The sequence below is a fragment of the Callionymus lyra genome, chromosome 10 (genome assembly GCF_982586985.1).
Source record: "Callionymus lyra chromosome 10, fCalLyr1.hap1.1, whole genome shotgun sequence".
NCBI lineage: Eukaryota > Metazoa > Chordata > Actinopteri > Syngnathiformes > Callionymidae > Callionymus > Callionymus lyra.
Window position 1 is genome coordinate 9,982,199 of NC_141827.1, and position 24,070 is coordinate 10,006,268.

The 24,070-nt window shown below is 36.2% G+C and overlaps 2 protein-coding genes across 6 annotated transcripts in view; one reads left to right on the forward strand and one right to left on the reverse strand.

Annotated features, from left to right (window-relative positions):
- Positions 1-7,801, reverse strand: part of srgap3 (SLIT-ROBO Rho GTPase activating protein 3) — a 66,915-nt gene extending 59,114 nt beyond the window's left edge. For all 4 annotated transcript variants that reach the window (XM_087800157.1, XM_087800156.1, XM_087800155.1 and 1 more), the window contains exon 1: positions 7,505-7,801. In XM_087800157.1, the coding sequence (XP_087656283.1) occupies positions 7,505-7,568 (64 nt within the window). In that variant the 5' untranslated portion in view covers positions 7,569-7,801. The remainder of the gene's footprint in view (positions 1-7,504) is intronic.
- Positions 7,802-11,451: 3,650 nt separating this feature from the next.
- On the forward strand, positions 11,452-23,750 carry thumpd3 (THUMP domain containing 3). 2 transcript variants are annotated; one of them, XM_087800625.1, is made up of 10 exons: positions 11,452-11,564; positions 11,836-12,095; positions 12,161-12,238; positions 16,298-16,711; positions 16,918-17,048; positions 20,680-20,749; positions 20,823-20,938; positions 21,349-21,453; positions 22,439-22,562; positions 23,274-23,750. In XM_087800625.1, the coding sequence occupies exons 2-10, from the start codon at positions 11,874-11,876 to the stop codon at positions 23,637-23,639; spliced, it is 1,626 nt and encodes a 541-aa protein (XP_087656751.1). In that variant the 5' UTR covers positions 11,452-11,564; positions 11,836-11,873; the 3' UTR covers positions 23,640-23,750. The 2 variants fall into 2 exon arrangements, with proteins under 2 accessions (XP_087656751.1, XP_087656750.1); XM_087800624.1 differs by having other exon boundaries at positions 11,457-11,533.
- Positions 23,751-24,070: the final 320 nt, after the last annotated feature.

Genomic DNA, 24,070 nt, shown 5'->3' on the forward strand with positions numbered 1-24,070 from the left:
AAAAGGTTTGTTAATTTTAATGTAGTAACTGGAGCTTGGTTGTCTTCTTCTTCATCTTCGTCCAAAAAGACAAATTTAAAAACATCCAAAAACCTCCATACTGCTCCTCTGTGACATCCATCTTGTATTGAAGCCTCGACATGATGAATCGTTTTGGAAAAAAAGTCTATATTTTAAGCTTTTTTGTAGCAGAAGTTATGAGTCTCTCAGCTCCTGCTTTCGTCAATCAAACCCATAGCAAGATTTACGGTAACGTCCTGGTGGCTTCTGCTAAAGAAACGTTGAAATATAGACTTCAATTCAAGTTGAATGTCGAGGCTTCAATACCAAATGGACGTTACAGACAAGCAGTTTGGATGTATTTGGATGTTTTTAAGTGTCTTTTTGGACTAAGATGAACCTGAGCTCCAGTCGCTACATTAAAATGAACAAACATTTTTGTCTATAACTCTAAAAAGAAACAGATTACTCTGAAAATAATCCCAACTCTTATTCGACATGAGGGTGAGTAGAAAACGAGCGAACTATCGCTTTAATAAACCATCACAGTCCTAATGAAAGAAGAAGTGACACCAGGATGTCACTGGCACCAATTCATCCACAAAAGACTTGGATTAAAGGGTCTTTGACTAACTCCGTCAACTCCAGCACAAAGATCAATGGACTCTTTTTGGTAAGAAACAGAAATCGCCTCATTGGTCATGTGACACAAGTGTCATCACACTCTGTCCACAGGAAGCTGTCGACTGTTATTTGACGCTTTTATGTCCTCAACTGATCTTAGACTTCTTAAGTTCTCAGTGTCACGGTGGATTACAGGATTTTTTTTGATAATAATGTTAATAATGTGATTTGGCTTCTTCTACAAACATCTACAAAATAATAAACGTCTTAACATCTTATGATGCTCAATAGAAAGATAAGTCCTTGAACCAACCTTGGAAAAGTAAAGAAAAATGGACTAAATTATTTCAAAATGTGGTTGGAATGGAAAAAAAATGCAATGAATAGACTATATGTAAATGAACAAAGAAAAAGGTTGAGAAAAACACACAAAAGAATTGTCAAGAATTCAAGACAATTCTGACGCCTCCACCCTCTGTGGAGGCGTTATTTCCTGTCAAAGGTTTTGGACACTATCCTCTTACGCAAGACAAATTCAACTTCAGAAATATGTTGAAAAATTAAAAGTACAAACGAATGAAAGCAGCATAATTTGGTTCAACATTGAAGTAAACAAACTTGCATCAGGAACTAAGTCCACAAACATGTAGTGATTGATGTGTGGACGTCACTCGTCGCTCAAATCGATCTGTCACACGACACAAATAAGGTCTTGTCACTTGTCAATGTGTGTGCGTGTCTTGTCAATGTGTGTGTTTGTCCTTGTGGGTGTTGTCGTGTCGGTGTGAGTAATGGATGGTGTGGTCATTTCCATAGGAACATTTTGAACATAGAGCGATAGTTTCAAACTCGACAAAGACGATTTTGTTTCCTGTTTTTGTTTGTTCTTGTTTCCTTGCCAACCCTGGGCAAGATGGAGACTTCCTGGATTGATGATGTTCGGTGACAAACCGTGGTGTTTTGACCAATCACAGCAGAGTGGGTGTGGTTATGGTAAACAAGATTTAATCTCCGGAAACAAAGAGAAAACTTGTCATCGCCGGCCCTGGTTGTGTACACCAGTTATGTGCGACCTAGATTTTTGCACTTCCTCATTGGCTTCACTTCAGACTTTGGCCCCTCGGTGTCACATGATTAAGTGATCAGACACGCCTCTGACAGCAGGCCTGATGTCGCCTTGGATCCTCTCCAGTCCTTTTCCAGCTCGTACATGTTTAATATACAGGGGTCCCTCTGCACCATCGCGGTTCACCCTCTGAGGTGTTTGGCAGATGTTTTCTTACATGCAGTACTTCATATGTAAATACACAGGTTCTTGATTGACAAGACGGTCTGTAGGTTTTATAAAACACAGACTGTTCTTGTCTCACCGTGTTCAATAACAACTTCCCCAGAACAAACACTTCCTCCTTATCAGCCAATCATTCCCTCAGTCTCATGACGCCTTCACTGACCTACGTAAAAACCGTGAACCACTACGAAATAAATACATCTTTGTTTGGTTTTGCCCCTCATTTATTGCCGTGGTTACGTTAAACCACATTTATTGTTATTTATTCAACTACATATATTTGAACTTGCAGTACTCGACAATGTATATAAGGTGCCAACCCTCTCAGTGACGGCGACCTGAACAGCTCCTATAATGCTTTGCCGCCCAGCCGACAGCCCACAGCTGCCAATCACTTTTGAAATAGAATCTGACGTAGAATTAAACTATAGTATTGTTGCAGTACAACGTACGTCACTACATACAGAGAATTCACTTGTTTGAACTGGAACTAATGTCAAACTCAACTCACATGTTTCAAATGTTAAAGTCTTTCTATCCTAGATGCAGTAAGTCTCTCATCATGACCATGTTTTCAACTTATAACTTATAACTAAAATTGGTCTGAAATCTTAGCGAACAAGAGGTTACAAGACCATTATGACGTAATAATGGCTTCACTCCTCCTCCAGCCAGCTGTAATCACGCCCTGCTTTGATTATTGAACGAGTCCCTCGGAGGTGGAGATTTGCGGGATTGACGATGCGCAGTGACAAACCTTGATGTTTGACCAATCACAGCAGAGTGGGTTATGGTCGATAAGATTTAATCTCCAGAAAAAGAAAGCATTTTTCAGTGGACGGGGTTTAAGATCATTTTGATGTAAATATTCAATGAAAAGAGAGTTTTGTACAAACGGGCAAATACTGATGAGTACACAAAAATGAACAAACACCAAGAATAAATTGCATGTTCATTTTAATAATAAATCGAATTGTTTATATTTTACACACATCCTCTTTTTTTATTGCAACCTAAACAACAAAAGAACTATGATCAAAATAATAAGTGTGACTCAAAAGTCAACATTAGGAATATCATGTTGTTAAAAATGTAGGTTTTTAAGAGTCTTTAAATGTTCTGACCAACAGTTAGTTTCTTTGAATCTTCACGTCAGTGGTTTTAATCCTTGTTATGACAGAAATACAACATCTTTGGTCCTCGAGTGCAAACGCCAAACAGCTGTCGGCGGTTCACACGTTCGCTCAAAACCTCGCGAACATTAAAGGGCAGAACCCGAAGTACTTATCTGCACAAACACCGTCCACACCAGCGAGCATCTCCGCGTTCAGCCTCTCTTTTGACATGCTAATGCAGGACGTGGCAGCTGAGCGCCGTGACTAAAGCGAACACCACTTTTCTCGTCCACGGACCCCCGCTCTCGCCCCCCCCAAAGGGGTTATCAAAAATGTGTGTTTTTATCAAAAAAGTCTGGCGTTACCTTTTCAGGTGATCGATTTTTCAAACACGACTTCGACGTCCCTCGAGCTCCAGGCAGCGTAACTGCTGAAATCAAGTCATTCTTGTTTAATAGCCCTCATACATAATGAAGCGGCCATCTTGATCCGACCCAGTCACTGACACTGATGATGTGGCCCCTTCTGTCTCCGGGGCGACACCATTAACCGTTGAGCAATAACTCAAAAAACAAGACAGGTGCAATTTCACGTCTGAATTTCATTAATGTCCGACGCGCCGACAAATGAAAAAACACGGCCGTCGAGTCCTAAAAAAAACGCCAGACGCCTCATTATTCCGGAGCGTGTTCTCCGTAAACGAACGGCTTCGTGCTCTACGCTCTTCAAGGGCATCGTCTAATGCAAACATGGGGCCCGACGGTGAAACTAGACTCCCGCAACACGGATGAATAATTGATGCTTGGATTATCAAAACATGTCCGGGAGTAAGATTCCAACATCAAAGACAATAGTAGCAAACCATGTTTATAGTGTGAGTCCAACTTTTTGTTTGTTTTCAACGAGTCGTTTTTAATCACAAACATGCACTTGAAACATCTGAAGATCTGGACCAGGGAGAGTCCACCGGTTCAAGTCCTCCCGGAGGGACCCGTGAGTGAGTCCGAGTGTCCGGTGTCTCGTCAGTGAACTCTTAAGTCAGCTGAAGATGGTGTGTGTGTGTGTGTGTGTGTGTGTGTGTGTGTGTGTGTGTGTGTGTGTGTGTGTGTGTGTGTGTGTGTGTGTGTGTGTGTGTGTGTGTGTGTGTGTGTGTGTGTGTGTGTGTGTGTGAGCTCTTAATTCCAGCAGAACACGTGTCTCAGCAATGCCTGCATTAACCGAGGATTTGTTATTCATGTCGACCATAAACACCTCCACATGTCCAACCTTCTGCTTCTTCGCCACAACACGAGCTCCGTATTCATGAACAGTGTTGTTTATTATCGTTGCTTCCATCGAATACAATAACTTTATCATCAGTTCTTTATATACCTGAAGTTTTTCGTTGGTTTGAAACTTCATTCTGGACAATGAACCTTCTACGTTATGAGGTTGAGCCGTTGAGCACTAGAAGAGTTCATTGGGTGAGCCAGCTGTCAATCAAAACAGCTGATATGGTCGAGATTAAACCGTTAGAATGTGGTGATTCATCAACTCAAATGAGTCGAACGATTCATTCAGTCCCCAAGATAATAAAAAAACTGTACATAGTTGTGGTTAAGCAAGATACATCGACAGACATCGTACACTTAAATAGGTCTCAATATATATATATATATATATATATGTATAGCTAAAAGCAAGTGAAAAAAAAATCAGAATTACATTCATAATTATGAGATGTGTAACTAATTTTCAAAAGACAATATGTAACTCTATTGTGTGTCCACTGTGTTGACCTTTAATTCTCTTTATAAACTCATATTATATTCCAGATCTCCTGTTAAGACTTGACTAACTCAACTATTATAAACACACATTTTTACCATCATTGCTCAACAACTAGCTTCCTGCTTGCTCAGCTTTTTATTTTAGTTAAATGTTGTTTTTTTTAAACAAAAAAAGGTCAATCAAGTGTCAACTTCCCATAACAATGTACTTATTCAAGTGAGACCTGGAGGACGACATACGAGCCTTTAACTGTGTTAGTAGTCATGAGGTCAGAGTCAATATATATAATAAACATGTTGTTCATTAACATGTTCTTCTCTAAATATAAAATGTTTTTTGTTTTTTCTTGTTCAGTCTTGCCTAACATAGTGCTTTTTCTGTTTAATATATGAATAACAAGAAAATAAATAAAGAACACATTTTGATTATATTGCAACATTGGTTTCCATTTATCCTTATTATTTACATAAAAATATCATTTAAGGTTGTTTTTCTTTGTCCCTGTTTCTATTCCAGTCACAATCTACAGTCGTGACAACAACTTATAGAACCTTCTTGTTTCCTTTAGACACTAGTTATCAATCAGGTCGTTAAAATAATATAATATAAAATGCATAAAAGTACTGCTTTTGTCAGTTTAATGTTGAATTGAGAACTAAATCAAGAAAACACGTCAAGATATCAATTCTTAAATTCAACTCTTATGAGCCATTTCTCTTCTTAACATTGTATTTGTCCAAACAACTGAAACTTTAGTGAAACCAGACATTTAAATCGATAGGAAAATAAAGAAAAAAAGGCTCATTTTTAGCAGATTTTTTTAGACCAACGTATTAGAAAAGGTTCATCGTTGACCTTTTATTTAGGTTTAAATCCATTAAAACACAGTCATTAATAGTTTTGTTGTCTTATCTCACGCTAAATAAAAGTGACATTAACAGCAACGTTAACCTGAATGTTTCCTGAATCCAATGCTGAAGTGTTTCTTTTAATGTTTCCTTGTGACTTGACATCAATTACTGAGACAGTGTGGGAGCAGGTGAGCAGGAGCTCCAGCTCTACCCACCGAGACTGACAATGAGCTGAAGACAGGAAAAAAAAAAAAGGTGTGAGCAGAGTGAGATCAGATGGAGGCGACGAGGAAGACGGAGTTTGACAGCTCGGAGTCTGCGTTTCAACCTTCATATCAAATGTGGCTATAAATGAGTCGCGGTCGGAGATGAAAACATCGGCACACGACCAAAACATTGAGACTGAATGTTAATAACCAACACTGTGATCAAACACACACAAGACAAACCCTTAAACAAATGTAAGAGTTCAGGGGCCTTCGACTGCATCCATGTGGCCCCACCAGGCAAAAATGATACTATAAAACTGCTAAAAAATAAACTGCTATACTATTAAAACATTACTAACTTGTTCAACTCTACATGTTACTTTTTAATAATATTTTCTGAAGCCATTTCTGATTTCTCCTCTTGTCTTACTTTCATTTTTCATTTTTATTGGTATTGAGTTTAAATGTTAGATCGTGCTTTTAAGACATATTTTTAAATGTTAGAACACATTAAATATTACACAATTTATTTGATGGTATGTAAGGTTTTTTTTCGAATTTATTTTACTGTGAAATAAATTATTTAAAATCAAATTAAGACTTTCTGCTTTTACTTTTTCAGTTTTCACACCATATTAAATTCTTTATTTTTGGCTTGACTGCGCAGTATATCTGTCAAATAATACTAGTAATACATTTTTTTAAATATATATATATTTTTAAATAAACTGTAAAATGTATCCCACGGCTATCTAACACTTTTAGTACATATAACTTGTTAAATATATTTGTTTAAAGCCCATTTTCTCTCCCCTTTTGTGTTACTTGTATTTGTCCTTTAATGGGTATTAGTTTGAAAAGGTTTTGTTGTGATTTATGTTTTTAAATAACAGTTGCACATAAAACACAATTTATTTACTAGAATAATATTAATTTAGTTTGAAGTAATCTTTTTTTCACTATTAAAATATATGAAACATGAACTATTTCTTTGAAACAATAATAATATAAAAATATAATAAAATGAAAAAAATAAGAATAACTATGACTATACCTTTTTAGCGTGTTATATTATTTATTTACTTTTAAGTTTTCCCAGCATATTGAATTCTTTGTTTGTCCCTTACTTCTTAAAGCTAGACAGCAATGTATATAGAACTGTAAAAGGAAACCAAAAAATAAGAAAATTTAAAAATATAAGATCTTTGTTTATATACATTTTCCACTTATTTCCTTTTTTTTAATTTCTCCTTCTAATGGGTATTTATTTTATATTTTTCGAAGTGATTTTAAATTATAAATACGCTATTAAATAAGTTATATACATTAAAATACTACACAATTTGTTGTATCGCATACGTACTAGATTTTATATATATATATATATATATATATATATATATATGACATTTTCTTTCTTTAAAATCTTCCAATAAAATAATTTAAATGACATTATGTACAATCAAAGTAAGAGATATATTAGAATGATAAAAAAGAGAATAACATGTTTATTTGAACCTGTCATCTGGACTTGAACAGAAGTGTTTTAATGAATTAAAAGAAGATTTAAACACAACAGTGACAACAACAACACGGAGGAGATAAAAGATTTAAAAAAAAGAAAAGGGAGGGAAAGAGTCGCACCTTTGACTTGAGTCTCATAGTCTGCGATGATCTCCTTGTCCTTCTTGTATCTGCTGGATGACATGGCTCCTCGGGGTTCGGGGGGTCCGTGGAGATCGAGTGTGTTTAGGGGGGGTCTCCCCGTTTTATACCGAGGCAGCCCTTCTTTTTTTTCTCTCCTCCCTCTTGTTCTGCTCTCGTCCAGAGAGGAAGAAAAAAACCCAGAAGGTTGTTGTTGCTCCTGCAGTCCAGCGGTGAGATGGTCGTGGAGACCAGCGCGCTTCAGCCTCTGACGTCACAGGAACAAAAGACTCGAGCTCGGTCACGGCAGATGTGCGCGAGGAACAGACACGAGCTGCAGGGAGGCTGGAGTTTAAAAGGCGGTCACGTGAGCAACACGGACGCGCGCACGGAAGGCGCGCGTCCGTGTTGCTCACGTGACTGCCTATCGATCCCCTGCTTCTTTTTGACCAATCATGGTGTCTGTTGTTGTTTTCATTGGTTTTCATACGTTCATTAAAAAACACACATAGATATAATATATAAACACACACCATACTGTAGGTACAAGGATATATTTGTAGTATTTTCGAGTACTTGACTCTGGTGTTGCAGAATTTACAGACCACATGACTCTTGATGAAGTTGTAACTGCTTGCATTTGTTTTTAAAACCAAAATATGTCCAAATGTCAGCTTTAAAAGCTGCCGGAGTCAACTGTATCCTCTCGTCCTCAGTCATCGCCGGGCTCTCGCAGAATTTCTTTGTTCCTTTAGCTGCAGAGGAAGTAATGACTGAAGGCATCAAGTGGACAGGAGTTTATTTTTAAACCAAAATATGTCCAAACGTCAGCTTTAAAAGCTGCCGGAGTCAACTGTATCCTCTCGTCCTCAGTAATCGCCGGGATTTTGCAGGATTTTATTGATCCATTAGCTCCAGAGGAAGTAATGACTGAAGCCATCGAGTGGCCAGAAGTTTATTTTCAAACCAAAATACGTCCAAATATCAGCTTTAAAAACTGCTGGAGTCGACTGTATCCTCTCGTCCTCAGTCATCGCAGGGATTTTGCAGGATTTAATTGATCCTTTAGCTGCAGAGGAAGTAATGACTGAAGCCATCAAGTGGCCGGAAGTTTATTATCAAACCAAAATATCTCCAAACATCATGCTGGAGTCGACTGTATCCTCTCGTCCTCAGTCATTGCCAGAGCTCCCGCAGAGTTTCTTTGCTCCTATAGCTGTGGAAGATGTAACGGATGCTGCCATCTAGTGGCCGGAAAATTAATGAAGACTATGAATATTGCATGTTAATTGTAAATAAAAAAATGTGTGAATGGAAAGCTTAAAGAAAACCAAAGAGAAGTGGAGAATGTGTCGCCCCAAACAAATAAAACATATTAAAAGGTGAATAAAAGTATAAAAATACACTATAAAATGTTTCTTGATATATTTTGTATGTCAGGTTGAATATAAAAGTGTAAACAAGTTATTCAAAAATACACTTAACATGTGAAGAAATAACAACAAATATCATCCAAACACCATCACACATAGAACACTTTAATCAAAGGATAAACGACTAGATAATAAAAAATTAAAACTACTAAAATTACTAGAAATGCAAAAACCTTACATCGATGAATTCAACAGCGATCACACAACACTTCAGATATACTGAATATATATTCATTTCATTATGTTACAATATAAACAAAAAACACACTAATGTTTGAGGATCTATTCTATTATAAATAACACATCGATTTAATAAACAAACACTAAAAGTTAACGAAAGTGAAGTATATCAAAAACAAAGGCAGATTTAAAAAACTCACAAACAATACAAACACTAATGAACACAGTAAAGACTCATTTACACTTTAAATAAGAAGCAACATTAACTATAACAACAACAGCCACATAAACACGACTAAATATACGACAAATACAATAAAAGTCACCACAAACCAGCTCAGTAACACATGAACCACTGCTGAGGGAACACAACGACACAAACACAACCAAAACCCACAGATTTCCACCACAGTCGACTAAACCACCATTTTTAAATCCAAATAAAGACACTAATACATTTAATATATGTATTAAAATGTCACCAGTTTGAGTCAACTTTGGGTTTTTTAGGAACAAGCCCGTAAACCCTCTGTGGGTTTTTTTTGTAGGTGTCTTGTTTCTGCGTCAGTTTCCTCTGGGCACTCCGGTTTCCTCCCGCGGTCCAAAGCAAACACAGGTTGATTGATGAGTGTAAATTGTATCTGGGTGTGAGTCCGTCTACGTGTCGAATCAACACACAAACTAGTCTAGTTTAGAGAAATAATAACACTGATAAAATACATCAAATAATACATTTATTAATGAACACAACGACAAAGGTGTACTGTGTAAAGTGTGTCATTCATGGGGTCAGGGGTCAGGGGTGACAGGAGGGAGAGACCAAGAGACAAACATCAAGTTGCTCCTGGCGTCGCGTCGAGTGTTCGTCGTGATGCGTCGTCATGAGCTCCAGAGATTCCTGCAGACGTTCCTTGAGCTGGAGGGTCAGAGGGTCAGAGGTCAGCCTTTGTTTGTGTTCACCACAGAGTCAGCAGCATCTGAATCATCTGCTCATAATCCATGTGTCACAATGTTTGTCAGACAAACATCTTTTTTAAACCATAGATTTCTACTCCTGCTCTGGATCTCTGGCTCTCAGAGTTGCATCAAAACCAAGTATAATTATAGGTCATTTTTTTTCAACAATGCAGTGAAAGAAATCAACGTAAAATAAATATTAAGTTTGAACAATTTAATGTAAGAAAATTCATTGTAAAAAAAAATCTGTGTAAACATCCTGGCAACTTTTTTGTAGTTTTTTAACAGAATTTGTTACTTAGAATTATTTGTTTTTTTTACAGTTAATTGTTTACGTTCGTTTTTTTTTTGCATTTAATCTTTTAAACGTTAAACTTTACACTGAAGCATCAAAATCAGAGAACGTGAAAAATCATCAAGCATTTTTTTACCTTTTATATTTTATTTAACTCGTAAATAATGTGAAAAATATTAAATTGTAAAAAAAAAAAAACATATATGTATATTTTATAAATTATACATACACACATACATATATTATATATCCAATAATAAAATATAATATACATTATTAATTAAAAGATTTCTACTTTAAATATTTGTACTGTGTTTTACGCTTATGTAGTATTTTTTATGTACTGTGGTATTTTTAAATATATCATGTTTTTTGTTTATGTAAAGGACCTAATAGTGCTATATTGATAATATATTTTTAGTATTATTATTTATTTTTTGAACATGTGACGAACTAATAGCACATCAATGTCTATAAAAATATATTTTCTTAATTATATATTTCTATAATAATTTTGGTTTCATTCTCAACGATCAGAAACGGAAGGAATTGATGACAATCATGTGAGAATTTAGGAAGATTTTAGAAACAATTTTACTAACATTTGTTTGAGTCAATGACGCATCTGTCTGAAGGTCATACAACACATCAGCAGGAAAGAATTTTCAGTCAAATGTGTGATATTATGGTCATGATCACTGATTATCTTAATTTAAAGCTTCCTATATAATCATTTTAACACGAGTAAAGGTAACTAACTTGAGATGAAAGTTATATGATGGCGCCCTCTGCCGTGTAAAGCGGGTACTCCAGCAACTCAAACCACGAGCTTCGTCAAGTTTTCGCTAGTGCAAAGGGAGCTCCTGCCGGGACTGCCAAGTTTCAAAACAAAATTTAATTCGACACCTACGTAATGCATACCTACTCCTATTAAATGATTTTATTTAGGCGTTTGTGGGAAATAAAACAGATCGACATTAACTATTTGTTCGCGTTCTTTTTTTGGATTGAATTTAAGTATTTATTTGATCGTGAACGTTGTTGTTTTGAAGGGAACCGACCGGATATACTCGTTCTGACAGCGGGTCTTGTTGCATGCTGTCTCCTCGTGTTTGACAGTTAAACTCAGATTTGTTGCCAACTTGACACCTTTACCTGTGAAAGGTTTGTTGACATATTGTTCAGTACAAAAAAGGTGGGAATGATCGCAGGCGATGAGTCTGAATGTCTCATTTCAAACACCAATGGCTTCCTAGGGATGCACAACTTTGTAGCCGCTAAAGCTAACTGTAGCTCGGTCTGAGCAACTGGTCCCAGAATCTTTCAGTATTTAAATGTTTAAAGCTTTAAAATGTTTTGTCATTTATTCTGTATCCATGCATTCGTGTGGTTGGACCTGGTGTGTGGTTTTAAACGTCGCTACTGTTTGAAATATTTCATTCATTTTGATCATATCTCCGTCACAGCTAACCTGAGACCCAAGGATCACAACAAAACCCTGACCATGTCTGAACCGGAAACTGGACTCGGACCCGGTTCCTCCGACGGGTCCGGACCCGGAGAAGACTCGGATGACGTCATCACCGTCACCATCGGAGCCACCGTGCCCACCGGGTTCGAGCACACGGCGGCGGAGGAGGTCCTGGAGAAGATGGGTGTGGAGGCGAGGGTCAGCAGGGACCGAGGCCGGATCTACTTCCGGGTCACGACCGACAGACTCCTACAGGTGTGAAGCTTCACCTGGATGACACCTGAAGAACCTGAACGACAATAAGTCTTTCCCTCTCGTAGGTTCATCTCCTGAGGTCGGTGGACAACCTGTTCGTCGTGGTGGATGAGTTCAGTCAGTACCAGTTTAAAAGTTCAAAGGTACTTTTTTTTTGGGACTCCTTCTCTCCTGACTCACTCACATGTTTCAAATGTTGAAGTCTTTCTCTCCAAGATACAATAAGTCCCTCATCATGACCATGTTTGAACTTATTACTTTATAAAGTTCTCCCCCGTCTGAAATCTGAGCAAACGAGAGGTTACGAGAGTCCATTATGACGTAATAATTGCAAACACAACCCTCCTGAGTCTTCCTCTCCAAGATACAATAAGTCCCTCATCATGACCACGTTTGGAACTTATGACTTTATAAAGTTGGGCTGAAATCTGGGCGAACAAGAGGTTACGAGAGCGTAGTCAATTATGACAAAATAATGGCTTCACTTCTCCTCCAGCCAGTTGTAATCACACCCCGCTTTGTTTATACAACAAGTCTCTTGGAGGTGGAGACTTTTGAGATTAATGACAAGCGGTAACTAACCTCAACGTTTGACCAATCACAGCAGAGTGGGTGTGGTTATGGTAAAGAAGATTTAACCTCCAGAAAAGTGTTTTCAGTGGGCGGAGCTTAAGATAATTTTCTAATGTAAATATTTCAATGAAAAGAGAGTTTTGTACAAACACACACTGATGATACTATATATACAATAGAGTCCAAGATCTATTTAAGAAAAACTCCAATTTATAATAAATAAATCAAAACATAAGTCACCCTTCAAAAAACACTCACAAAAGTTTCAAAAAGATGTACATCTATCCACACTAGAGCTGTGTCTCAAATCGCATACTTGCGTACTCAAAGTTAGTATTTTTAGTGCGTAAGTGCGTCTCAATTCTTAGTATACAAAATGTAGTGCTCCGTGCACACTAAAACTGTCACTAAAACACCCACAAAACTCAGTATGGTTCGTTGGACACTAACTACCCTAAACGGCTCCATCTTAGTTACGTTGACGTTGTAAACGGAAGTTTTGTCATATATATATATATATATATATATATATATATTCATATACTTACAGGTGCATTTTCAGCAGCAGTAGAAGGATGACACGTCTTCAGTGCTGATACCGGCATAAATATCTCGCGAATATTTCGTTTCTCATATTTTTTCTTTATCCAAAGTTGCCAAACGTGCTGCCAGCAGGTGTCGATAGCGTTCATTTCCGGGTAGTGTGTAGCAGCAGTGCGTGATCTGAGACATACTATCTGTTGAGAATTTGTTACTAGTTAGTACGTACACTATCCTGATGCATACTAACTTCTAGTATACTAAGAGAAGTATGCGATTTAAGACACAGTAAATAAGTATGTAAGTAAGTATTTTTTATTTATATAGCGCTTTTCCAGACCAGGGTCACAAAGCGCTTAAACAATCAAAACAATATTCAATAAAGTATATACTTTCACAGGAGTTTGAGCAGGGTGTCCATGAAGTATATTTTTTTTCTAGAAACGGATTCAACTAAACTTACTCGAGTCCAACAAATACTGTAAATGAATTAAGTTTTTCTACACAACTCGGCTTTATCGATCATGTATTGTATGACGTCGTTACTGTCTCTCACTTGGATCTTGATACTTGGATACGATTCAATTACAAAACATTTCACTTCATTAGGATTCAACGCAGTTTATCTGTTCGTGTAACTATGAAATGTACTTGTAAATGTAATTCTTTTAATACTTGTCAAAGCAATTTAATGTGTACAAGAGGCGAGATTATATTTCTGAGCGGAACTGCAACGATTAAACAAGTCATCGAATCATTTAAAATACATTTAGTTCCAGAGAACAGCAAACAATTTATTCATATCTTTAGAATTTAAATAGTGTTTTTATTCATATCAGTTCATCTTTAGACCCCTAATATTACCTTCTTAGATAAATCTAACCGATTACCCTGTGTTTTATTTGTAGACACCCTGTACAGTAGAGATAAGTAAAGAGTAAAAACACAAGGTTCTATAAATCCTTTGACAAAGGCTGGTTTGAATCGCGGGTGTGTTTGTCTTGACAGTTAAACTCTCAGATTTGTTGCCAACTTTCTACCTGTGATTGCGAAATGTTACATGAGATACTTTTCATGAAAAGGTACGAATATTTACTGTTTATGTTCTTTTGTCGTAAGACTTTGATTACAGCGGAAAATTGCTGTACAAACAATTTTCCGCTGTAATCAAACAATTTTTAACTAATCAAACAATTTTCAACTATAATCAAACAATTTTAAACTGTAATCAAACTATTTTCAACTATAATCAAACAATTTTAAACTGTAATCAAACTATTTTCAACTATAATCAAACAATTTTAAACTGTAATCAAACTATTTTCAACTATAATCAAACAATTTTTAACTAATCAAACAATTTTCAACTATAATCAAACAATTTTCAACTATAATCAAACACTTTTTAACTGTAATCAAACAATTTTCAACTATAATCAAACTATTTTTAACTAATCAAACAATTTTCAACTATAATCAAACAATTTTCAACTATAATCAAACAGTTTTCAACTATAATCAAACAATTTTTAACTAATCAAACAATTTTCAACTATAATCAAACAATTTTCAACTATAATCAAACAATTTTTAACTATAATCAAACAATTTTTAACTAATCAAACAATTTTCAACTATAATCAAACAATTTTCAACTATAATCAAACAATTTTTAACTAATCAAACAATTTTCAACTATAATCAAACAATTTCCAACTATAATCAAACAATTTTTAACTAATCAAACAATTTTCAACTATAATCAAACAATTTTCAACTATAATCAAACTATTTTTAACTAATCAAACACTTTTCAACTATAATCAAACAATTTTAAACTGTAATCAAACAATTTTCAACTATAATCAAACTATTTTAAACTGTAATCAAACAATTTTCAACTATAATCAAACTATTTTTAACTAATCAAACAATTTTCAACTATAATCAAACAATTTTAAACTGTAATCAAACAATTTTCAACTATAATCAAACAATTTTAAACTTTAATCGAACAATTTTCAACTATAATCAAACAATTTTTAACTGTAATCGAACAATTTTTAACTATAAACAAACAATTTTAAACTGTAATCAAACAATTTTCAACTGTAATCAAACAATTTTAAACTTTAATCGAACAATTTTCAACTATAATCAAACAATTTTTAACTGTAATCGAACAATTTTTAACTATAAACAAACAATTTTAAACTATAATCAAACAATTTTCAACTATAATCAAACAATTTTAAACTTTAATCGAACAATTTTCAACTATAATCAAACAATTTTTAACTGTAATCGAACAATTTTTAACTATAAACAAACAATTTTAAACTTTAATCAAACAATTTTCAACTATAATCAAACCATTTTTAACTGTAATCGAACGATTTTTAACTATAAACAAACAATTTTTCAACTGAAACCAAACAATTTTCAACTGTAATCAAACAATTTTCAACTATAATCAAACAATTTTCAACTATAATCAAACAATTTTAAACTGTAATCAAACAATTTTAAACTTTAATCAAACAATTTTCAACTTTAATCGAACAATTTTCAACTATAATCAAACAATTTTAAACTGTAATCAAACAATTTTCAACTATAATCAAACTATTTTTAACTAATCAAACAATTTTCAACTATAATCAAACAATTTTAAACTGTAATCAAACAATTTTCAACTATAATCAAACTATTTTTAACTAATCAAACAATTTTCAACTATAATCAAACAATTTTAAACTGTAATCAAACAATTTTCAACTATAATCAAACTATTTTAAACTGTAATCAAACAATTTTTAACTGTAATCGAACGATTTTTAACTATAAACAAACAATTTTTCAACTGAAAGCAAACAATTAAACTATAATCAAACTATTTTCAACTTTAATCGAACAATTTTCAACTGAAAACAAACAATTTTTAACTGAAATCAAATCATTTAACTATAATCACAACATGTTCAACTGTCATCAAACAATTTTAAACCGTAATCAAACTATTTTCTACTTCATTCAAACTATTTTCACCTGTAAACCAATTAAAACGGTTCCTCTTACTCCTTCAACAGGAGGAGACTCTGGAGGATCTTCAGCAGCTTGCATCCAAACTCTCTTGGTCCAACGCGCTGAAGGTCTGGGAACTGAATCGTGCCTTCAAGAAGAAAAAGAGTCACCGAAGAGGAGGAAACGCCGCGAAAGTCAAACCCAGCAGCGAGTTAACGGACTCGTCCGTGGCCGAGGCTGAGCAGCCGGAGGCTCCGACCACTGAAGAAGGTCAGAAAGAGATCACGTCTGACGTGGATCCGAGCTCGAACGAGTCCGAGGAAGCTGCACCTCGGGCCAGAATCCTCAAGTTCCGTGTGACGTGCAGCCGAGCCGGCGACAAACACAGCTTCTCCTCCAACGAGGCCGCCAGAGATTTCGGCGGAGCCGTGCAAGAGTTCTTCCAGTGGAAGGCGGACATGACGAAGTTTGACGTTGAGGTAATAATGATTCTGAATTGAGATCAGCTCCGTGGGAAACAAGTTATAAAAGTACAAAAACAGAATCTAAGTCTAAAAGAATAACACAACCCTTTTCACCATTAGTGAACTATTAACCAAACCTTTTCTTGAAGCATAGTTTTTCTTGCTAGGTATGATTTGAAGTCTATGTATCTTACTTTCTAATAATGTGTTTCTTATGGTAGGTTCTGCTCAACATACACAACGAGGAGGTGGTGGTCGGCATCGCGCTCACCGAGGAGAGTCTTCACCGGAGGAACATCAGCCACTTCGGTCCCACGACTCTTCGCTCCACCCTCTGTTACGGCATGTTGAGGTGACTCATGCACATCGTCACGTACACAGATTTAATCTCAAAATAGTAGTCGTGACACAAACTATGTTACAACGGACACGTGTTAAGAACGCAGTTGTACAAAAAATCACTTAATGCAGGCTACATGCTAATATGGGTTACACGTTGATGTGGGCTACATGCTAATATAGGTTACACGTTGATGTGGGCTACATGCTAATATGGGTTACACGTTGATGTGGGCTACATGCTAATATAGGTTACACGTTGATGTGGGCTACATGCTAATATAGGTTACACGTTGATGTGGGCTACATGCTAATATAGGTTACACGTTGATGTGGGCTACATGCTAATATAGGTTACACGTTGATGTGGGCTACATGCTAATGTATGCTACATACTAATGTATTCTACATTCTTACGTATACTACATGCTGAATCCGGCTACATGCTATTGCTGGCTAAATACTAATGTATGGTACATTTATATGTAGGATACATACTAGTGGTTGCTACATGCTATTGTATGGCACATTAATGTCCGGTACATGCTAACGTAGGCTACATCCTAATGTATAGTACATGCCAATGTATGGTACATACTAATGTATGCTACATGCCAATATATGATACATGCTAATGTAATTTCCTGACAGTATGATACAAACTAATGTACACTACATGCTAATGTATGGTACATGCAAGTGTAGGCTACATACTAATGTATAGTACATGCTAGTGTAGGCTACAAACTGATGTATGCTACATATTAATGTATGCACAAACTAATGTCTGGTACATACTAATGAATGGTACATGCTACTGCAGGCTTCATGCTAATGTATGGTACATGCTAATGGTGGCTACATACTAATGTATGGTACATGCTAGTGTAGGCTACAAACTGATGTATGCTACATATTAATGTATGCACAAACTAATGTCTGGTACATACTAATGAATGGTACATGCTACTGCAGGCTTCATGCTAATGTATGGTACATGCTAATGGTGGCTACATACTAATGTATGGTACATGCTAGTGTAGGCTACAAACTGATGTATGCTACATATTAATGTATGCACAAACTGATGTCTGGTACATACTAATGTATGGTACATGCTACTGCAGGCTTCATGTTAATGTATGGTACATGCTAATGGTAGCTACATACTAATGTATGGTACATGCTAGTGTAGGCTACAAACTGATGTATGCTACATATTAATGTATGCACAAACTGATGTCTGGTACATACTAATGTATGGTACATGCTACTGCAGGCTTCATGCTAATGTATGGTACATGCTAATGGTGGCTACATACTAATGTATGGTACATGCTAGTGTAGGCTACAAACTGATATATGCTACATATTAATGTATGCACAAACTGATGTCTGGTACATACTAATGTATGGTACATGCTACTGCAGGCTTCATGTTAATGTATGGTACATGCTTATGGTGGCTACATACTAATGTATGGTACATGCTAGTGTAGGCTACAAACTGATGTATGCTACATATTAATGTATGCACAAACTGATGTCTGGTACATACTAATGTATGGTACATGCTACTGCAGGCTTCATGTTAATGTATGGTACATGCTAATGGTGGCTACATATTAATGTATGCACAAACTAATGTCTGGTACATACTAATGTATGGTACATGCTACTGCAGGCGTCATGCTTATGTATGGTACATGCTAGTGTACGTTACAAACTGATGTATGCTACATATTAATGTATGCACAAACTAATGTCTGGTACATAATAATGTATGGTACATGCTACTGCAGGCTTCATGTTAATGTATGGTACATGCTAATGGTGGCTACATATTAATGTATGCACAAACTAATGTCTGGTACATAATAATGTATGGTACATGCTACTGCAGGCTCCATGCTAATGTATGGTCCATGCTAATGGTGGCTACATGCTTATGTATGGTACATACTAGTGTAGGCTACAAACTGATGTTTGCTACATATTAATGTATGCACAAAATAATGTCTGGTACATACTAATGTATGGTACATGCTACTGCAGGCTTCATGCTAATGTATGGTACATGCTAATGGAGGCTACATGCTAATGTATGGTACATGTTTTTCAGATGTTTTTACATTGAAATGTAAGACGTAAATACAATGTAAACACTTAAATGATGATATGTCGAGACCTGCTGGAGGGCTACAAGTCTTGAGTCTTGAATTATGCAACAAAATTTCCACAGAGCTTCATTCATTCATTGTTTGTTTTTTTAATTGACGGTTGTGTGGATAGTGTTGACATCACTTGTGTTTAGTGCAAAGTAGGTGTTTGTTTGAAACAACAAAAAAGAAAGGTCACATTTTTCAGGAACAAAGGAGTTTTAAGAATGATGGACGGATCTGTCGTCGCGCTGCATTGTCGCCCGGCGCTCGAGAGGAATGAGGAACATGTGACGTCACTTGGCCTTTCAAAAAGTATTTATTCGACTTCACCAGTCGTTTTCCAGGAGATTAGACGAGATTAACACGCGATACAGTTTAAATTTAACAGACAACAACTAAACGTTTCGGATAAATCGAAAAGACCATTCACTTCCTGTCGCGAGTTTAAAGACAGTTTCGCAGATTACATTTATTTTGAAATCTCAGGAGTCCAAAACCATCTGAGAAAAAAATTAAAGTGATTTTAAATTGTATGAGTTTAATCAATAAATATACAGGTTAAAGCTTTGTTGTTTGAGATAGCTCTTTGTTAGCTGATGCTAGCTAGCGCAGGTGTTATATAACAAGCTACTAATATCTTCTAGAGCTGCAGGGATGACTAACATGGTTCTTGCGTGTTGACCTGGAACTCTTTGATCCAACTAGAATATAAACTTGGTAAATACAAGAGTTTAAATTTGAAAAAAGGTGAAAAAACTAGCAGTAGTTATCATACGTTAGTAGCCACCAAGCTAGCTCGAACCGCTCCGTTTATATCTTTTTATTTTATTAAAATGGATAAATTTAACAACATGGAGCTGACTATATGTTTAATCTTCCCCTGTTGTTGAGAATAATATAATAATAAAATATAATAATAACTTTAAACTAAAGCTGGAACCAAAGATCTTTATTGAACTGACAGTAGTCCCGCTCTAGTAGAAGAACTCACATTTCTCCGATCCTTAAAACTCTTCACTGGCTTCCAGTTTCTTTCAGGATCATTTTAAAATTCTAGTTCTTACTTTCAGATCTATTCATGGTCAGACCTTCCATCAGTAGATTCTGATCCAGACTTACACCCCAGCTCGGGCTCTGAGGTCTGTGGATCAGAATCTACTGATGGTTCCTGAACACGGTTCAGGACCAGAGGAGAGAAATCCTTCCAGGCTGTTGCTCCTAAGCTTTGGAACGATCTTCCTCTTTCTTTGCGCTTGATGGATCTACTGACTCCTTCAAGAAACATCTTAAGACGTTTTTATTTGTGCAGGATTTTCATTGATTTTCTGGAACTCCTGTTCTGTTATCAGTTTTATCTTGATCTTTAAACAATATACTTTATTGAATATTGTTTTGACTGTTTAAGCGCTTTATGACCCTGGTAAAGCGCTATACAAATAAAAATGACTTACTTACTGACAGTGATGTATTGTTCGTGTGCAGGTTGTGTAAACCACAGGCTTCTGACATCATCCTGGATCCAATGTGTGGAACCGGAGCCATTCCATTAGAGGTGAGTTAAATTAGAACCCTCTGATTCGAGGGGCCCCGGTACGGAATCTGTACTTTGACTTTCGTTTCACCAGGGGGCGATAGAATTCCCACATTCCTTCTACATCGCCGGAGACAACAACGACACGGCGGTGAACAGGACCGTCAACAACATTTGCCACATCCAGAAACGGAGGGAGGAGAAGAACAGGTCAATGTCTGAAGTGTGTTGAACTCAAAGTGTCAGTAGACGGTTATGAATACTATATTTTTTTAAGGATTATACCAACAATTTAAAGGATTTAATTTCATTATTACGTCGAGTGCTACTGTTGCTACATGAAAATAGCCACATATATGCTAATACTGTATATTCAGAGGCTAATTGGTCGTCATGCTAGCCTGACCATTTGGATTTAACACGTTTTATCAACTAAAATATAATTTTTTCAAAGGTTTTTAGTCATTAATTGTTGTATTTCTTACTCTCAACACCTTATTTTGTTATAACTGTATATGTTTATAACATTATTTTTACTTTAATACTGGGTGTAAGGCCTGTTACTTCTTAATACACACAGTTTAATGTATTTTAATTCTTGTCATGACTGTGATCTACAGTCACTCAGGATTACCCATCGACACTGTGCAGTGGGATTTGTGTAACTTGCCCGTGCGGAGCAGCTCCGTGGACATCATCATCACAGATATGCCCTTCGGAAAGAGGTACGACAAAAATCTGGATTAAAATGATCAACGATGTAAAAGTTTCGTGAAAATAATGGTTTAAAAATACATTTGGTAACAAACTATTGATACTTTATTAGCGGAAAAACTTTTACAACTTTATTGATCTTGTTTAGCGTGAAAATGTTTTACAACTTTATTGACACTAGTTTAGCTTAAAAATGTTTAACAACTTATTGACACGAGTGAAAAACCTTTACAACTTTATTGACACTAGTTTAGCTTAAAAATGTTTAACAACTTTATTGACACTAGTGAAAAAACCTTTACAATTTTATTGGCACTAGTTTAGCTTGAAAATGTTTTACAAATTTATTGACACTAGTGAAAAAACCTTTACAATTTTATTGGCACTAGTTTAGCTTGAAAATGTTTTACAATTTTATTGGCACTAGTTTAGCTTGAAAATGTTTTACAATTTTATTGGCACTAGTTTAGCTTGAAAATGTTTTACAAATTTATTGACACTAGTTTAGCTTAAAAATGTTTTACAACTTTATTGACACTAGTGAAAAAACCTTTAAAACTTTATTGACACTTGTTTAGCGTGAAAATGTTTTACAACTTTATTGACACATTAGTTTATGGAAAAGAGTTTTACAACTTTATTGACACTTGATTAGTGTGAAAATGTTTTACAACTTTATTGACACTTGTTTAGAGGAAAAAATGTTTAACAACTTTATTGACACTTGTTTAGAGGAAAAAATGTTTAACAACTTTATTTACACATGTTTAGCGTGAAAATGTTTTACAACTTTATTGATACTAGTTTAGCGAAAAAAACTTTTACAACTTTGTTGACACTTGTTTAGCTTGAAAATGTTTTACAATTTTATTGACACTAGTTTAGCAGAAAAAAAAAACCTTTTAAAATGTTTATTGACCCTAGTTAAGTTTTAAAACGCCGCTGGTATAAACTACATGAACGTGCAGCTCTGACTGACACAAACCTGTCTCCCAGAATGGGATCGAGAAAGAAGAACTGGGAGCTTTATCCCGCCTGCCTGAGAGAGATGGCACGAGTCTGCAGACCAGGCACAGGGAAGGCCGCTCTGTTGACGCAGGACAAGAAATGCTTCTCTAAGGTAAGATCTGGTGAAAAGAAAACCCCCCTAAACTCACAGTTTAAGGCTGTATGAAGCCGCTTAAATGTGTCAGAAATACAGATTAATGTCACGCTGTTTATAAAAGTTGGCATTAGAATCACAAGATGCTTGTTTTTATTGGCTGGCATCAGTGTAGCTGTTGGCAAGAGACACTATCTAACAGGTTTCTTGTAATGTAGGTCAATCGTTGTTTGTTTTTTTAACTGATGTTTTTAAAACTCCGTGTTCCGGGTGTAAATTAAGCTGCGGTGAACGGCCCGCGGCTAGCGGCTCATTTGACCCAACCTGCACACCGTTTACATCCCATCACGGCAGAGACCACGCCTGTGAAACAGACCTCGCTTCAAAGCACCAGCCGACTGCAACAGTTTTACGATCACATCTACACCCTTTCAAAATTGTCGACTCAGAAGCTTCTTTTGTGGCTTTTGAATTGAAGGTGTAGTTGAATTCATCCATTCGTACCATGTGTCACGAGCAATTGTTCACGGGACTATTTACAAAAATAGTACATTTGTAGGTTTGTTCAGCAGTTTATGAAATGTTTTTTTTAAAGTGTAATTGTCAAGAAAAACATAACGTACGATCTGTGTTTCCTGTTACAGACGTTTCTGTCAAAAATCTTTAATTTTTCCAGCTGTAGGTCGTCCTTTCGTTAACACCTCGTGCTGTGATTTGCTTGTTTCCCAGGCGGTCTCCAGGATGGGGGGCCTGTGGGGGAAATTGCTGACCGTTTGGGTCAACGTCGGGGGTCTCCACGCCGGGGTCTACCTCCTCCAACGGACCAACGGTGTGTTCGGCCAAACTCCCGAAGACGTTTACACGCCACGCAACAGAGGAGAGAGGGAAGAGGGGAAGAAGAGTGAAGAGGAGGAGAAGAAGAGTGAAGAGGAGAAGAAGAGCGAAGAGGAGAAGAAGAGCGAAGAGGGGAAGAAGAGCGAAGAGAAGAAGAGTGAAGAGGAGAAGAAGAGCGAAGAGGGGAAGAAGAGCGAAGAGAAGAAGAGTGAAGAGGAGAAGAAGAGCGAAGAGAAGAAGAGTGAAGAGGAGACGCCTTGATTCACCTGAACGCGTAGAATAGACGATATTTATGTTTCTCTTGATGGCGATCGATTCAGCTCTGACTGCGTTTGTGTTTGTTCTTGACAATAAACATCTGATGCGACTACAGTCGAGTGTGTTTTATCGATGGGTTCGTTCTTCACTCGCTCCTGGAGAGAGAAGTCGTTGACTTTTGATTGACATGTAGCGATCCGGTTGTTTATTGATCTCTACAAATAGACTTCAGAAACTAGCGCACATGTATCTTTTTTTCTTCTCTCACTTGTGTTTAATAATCGCAGCTGATCTGCTTCAACGTGTGACGACCGGATTACCCGTCCAACAGGTAATACTGCTGTAATAACCGTGATCATTACATGCAAATATACTACTTTGATGAGCAATAAGTTGAGTAATAAAATAATGGTGTTTAATAAATTACCTTCGCT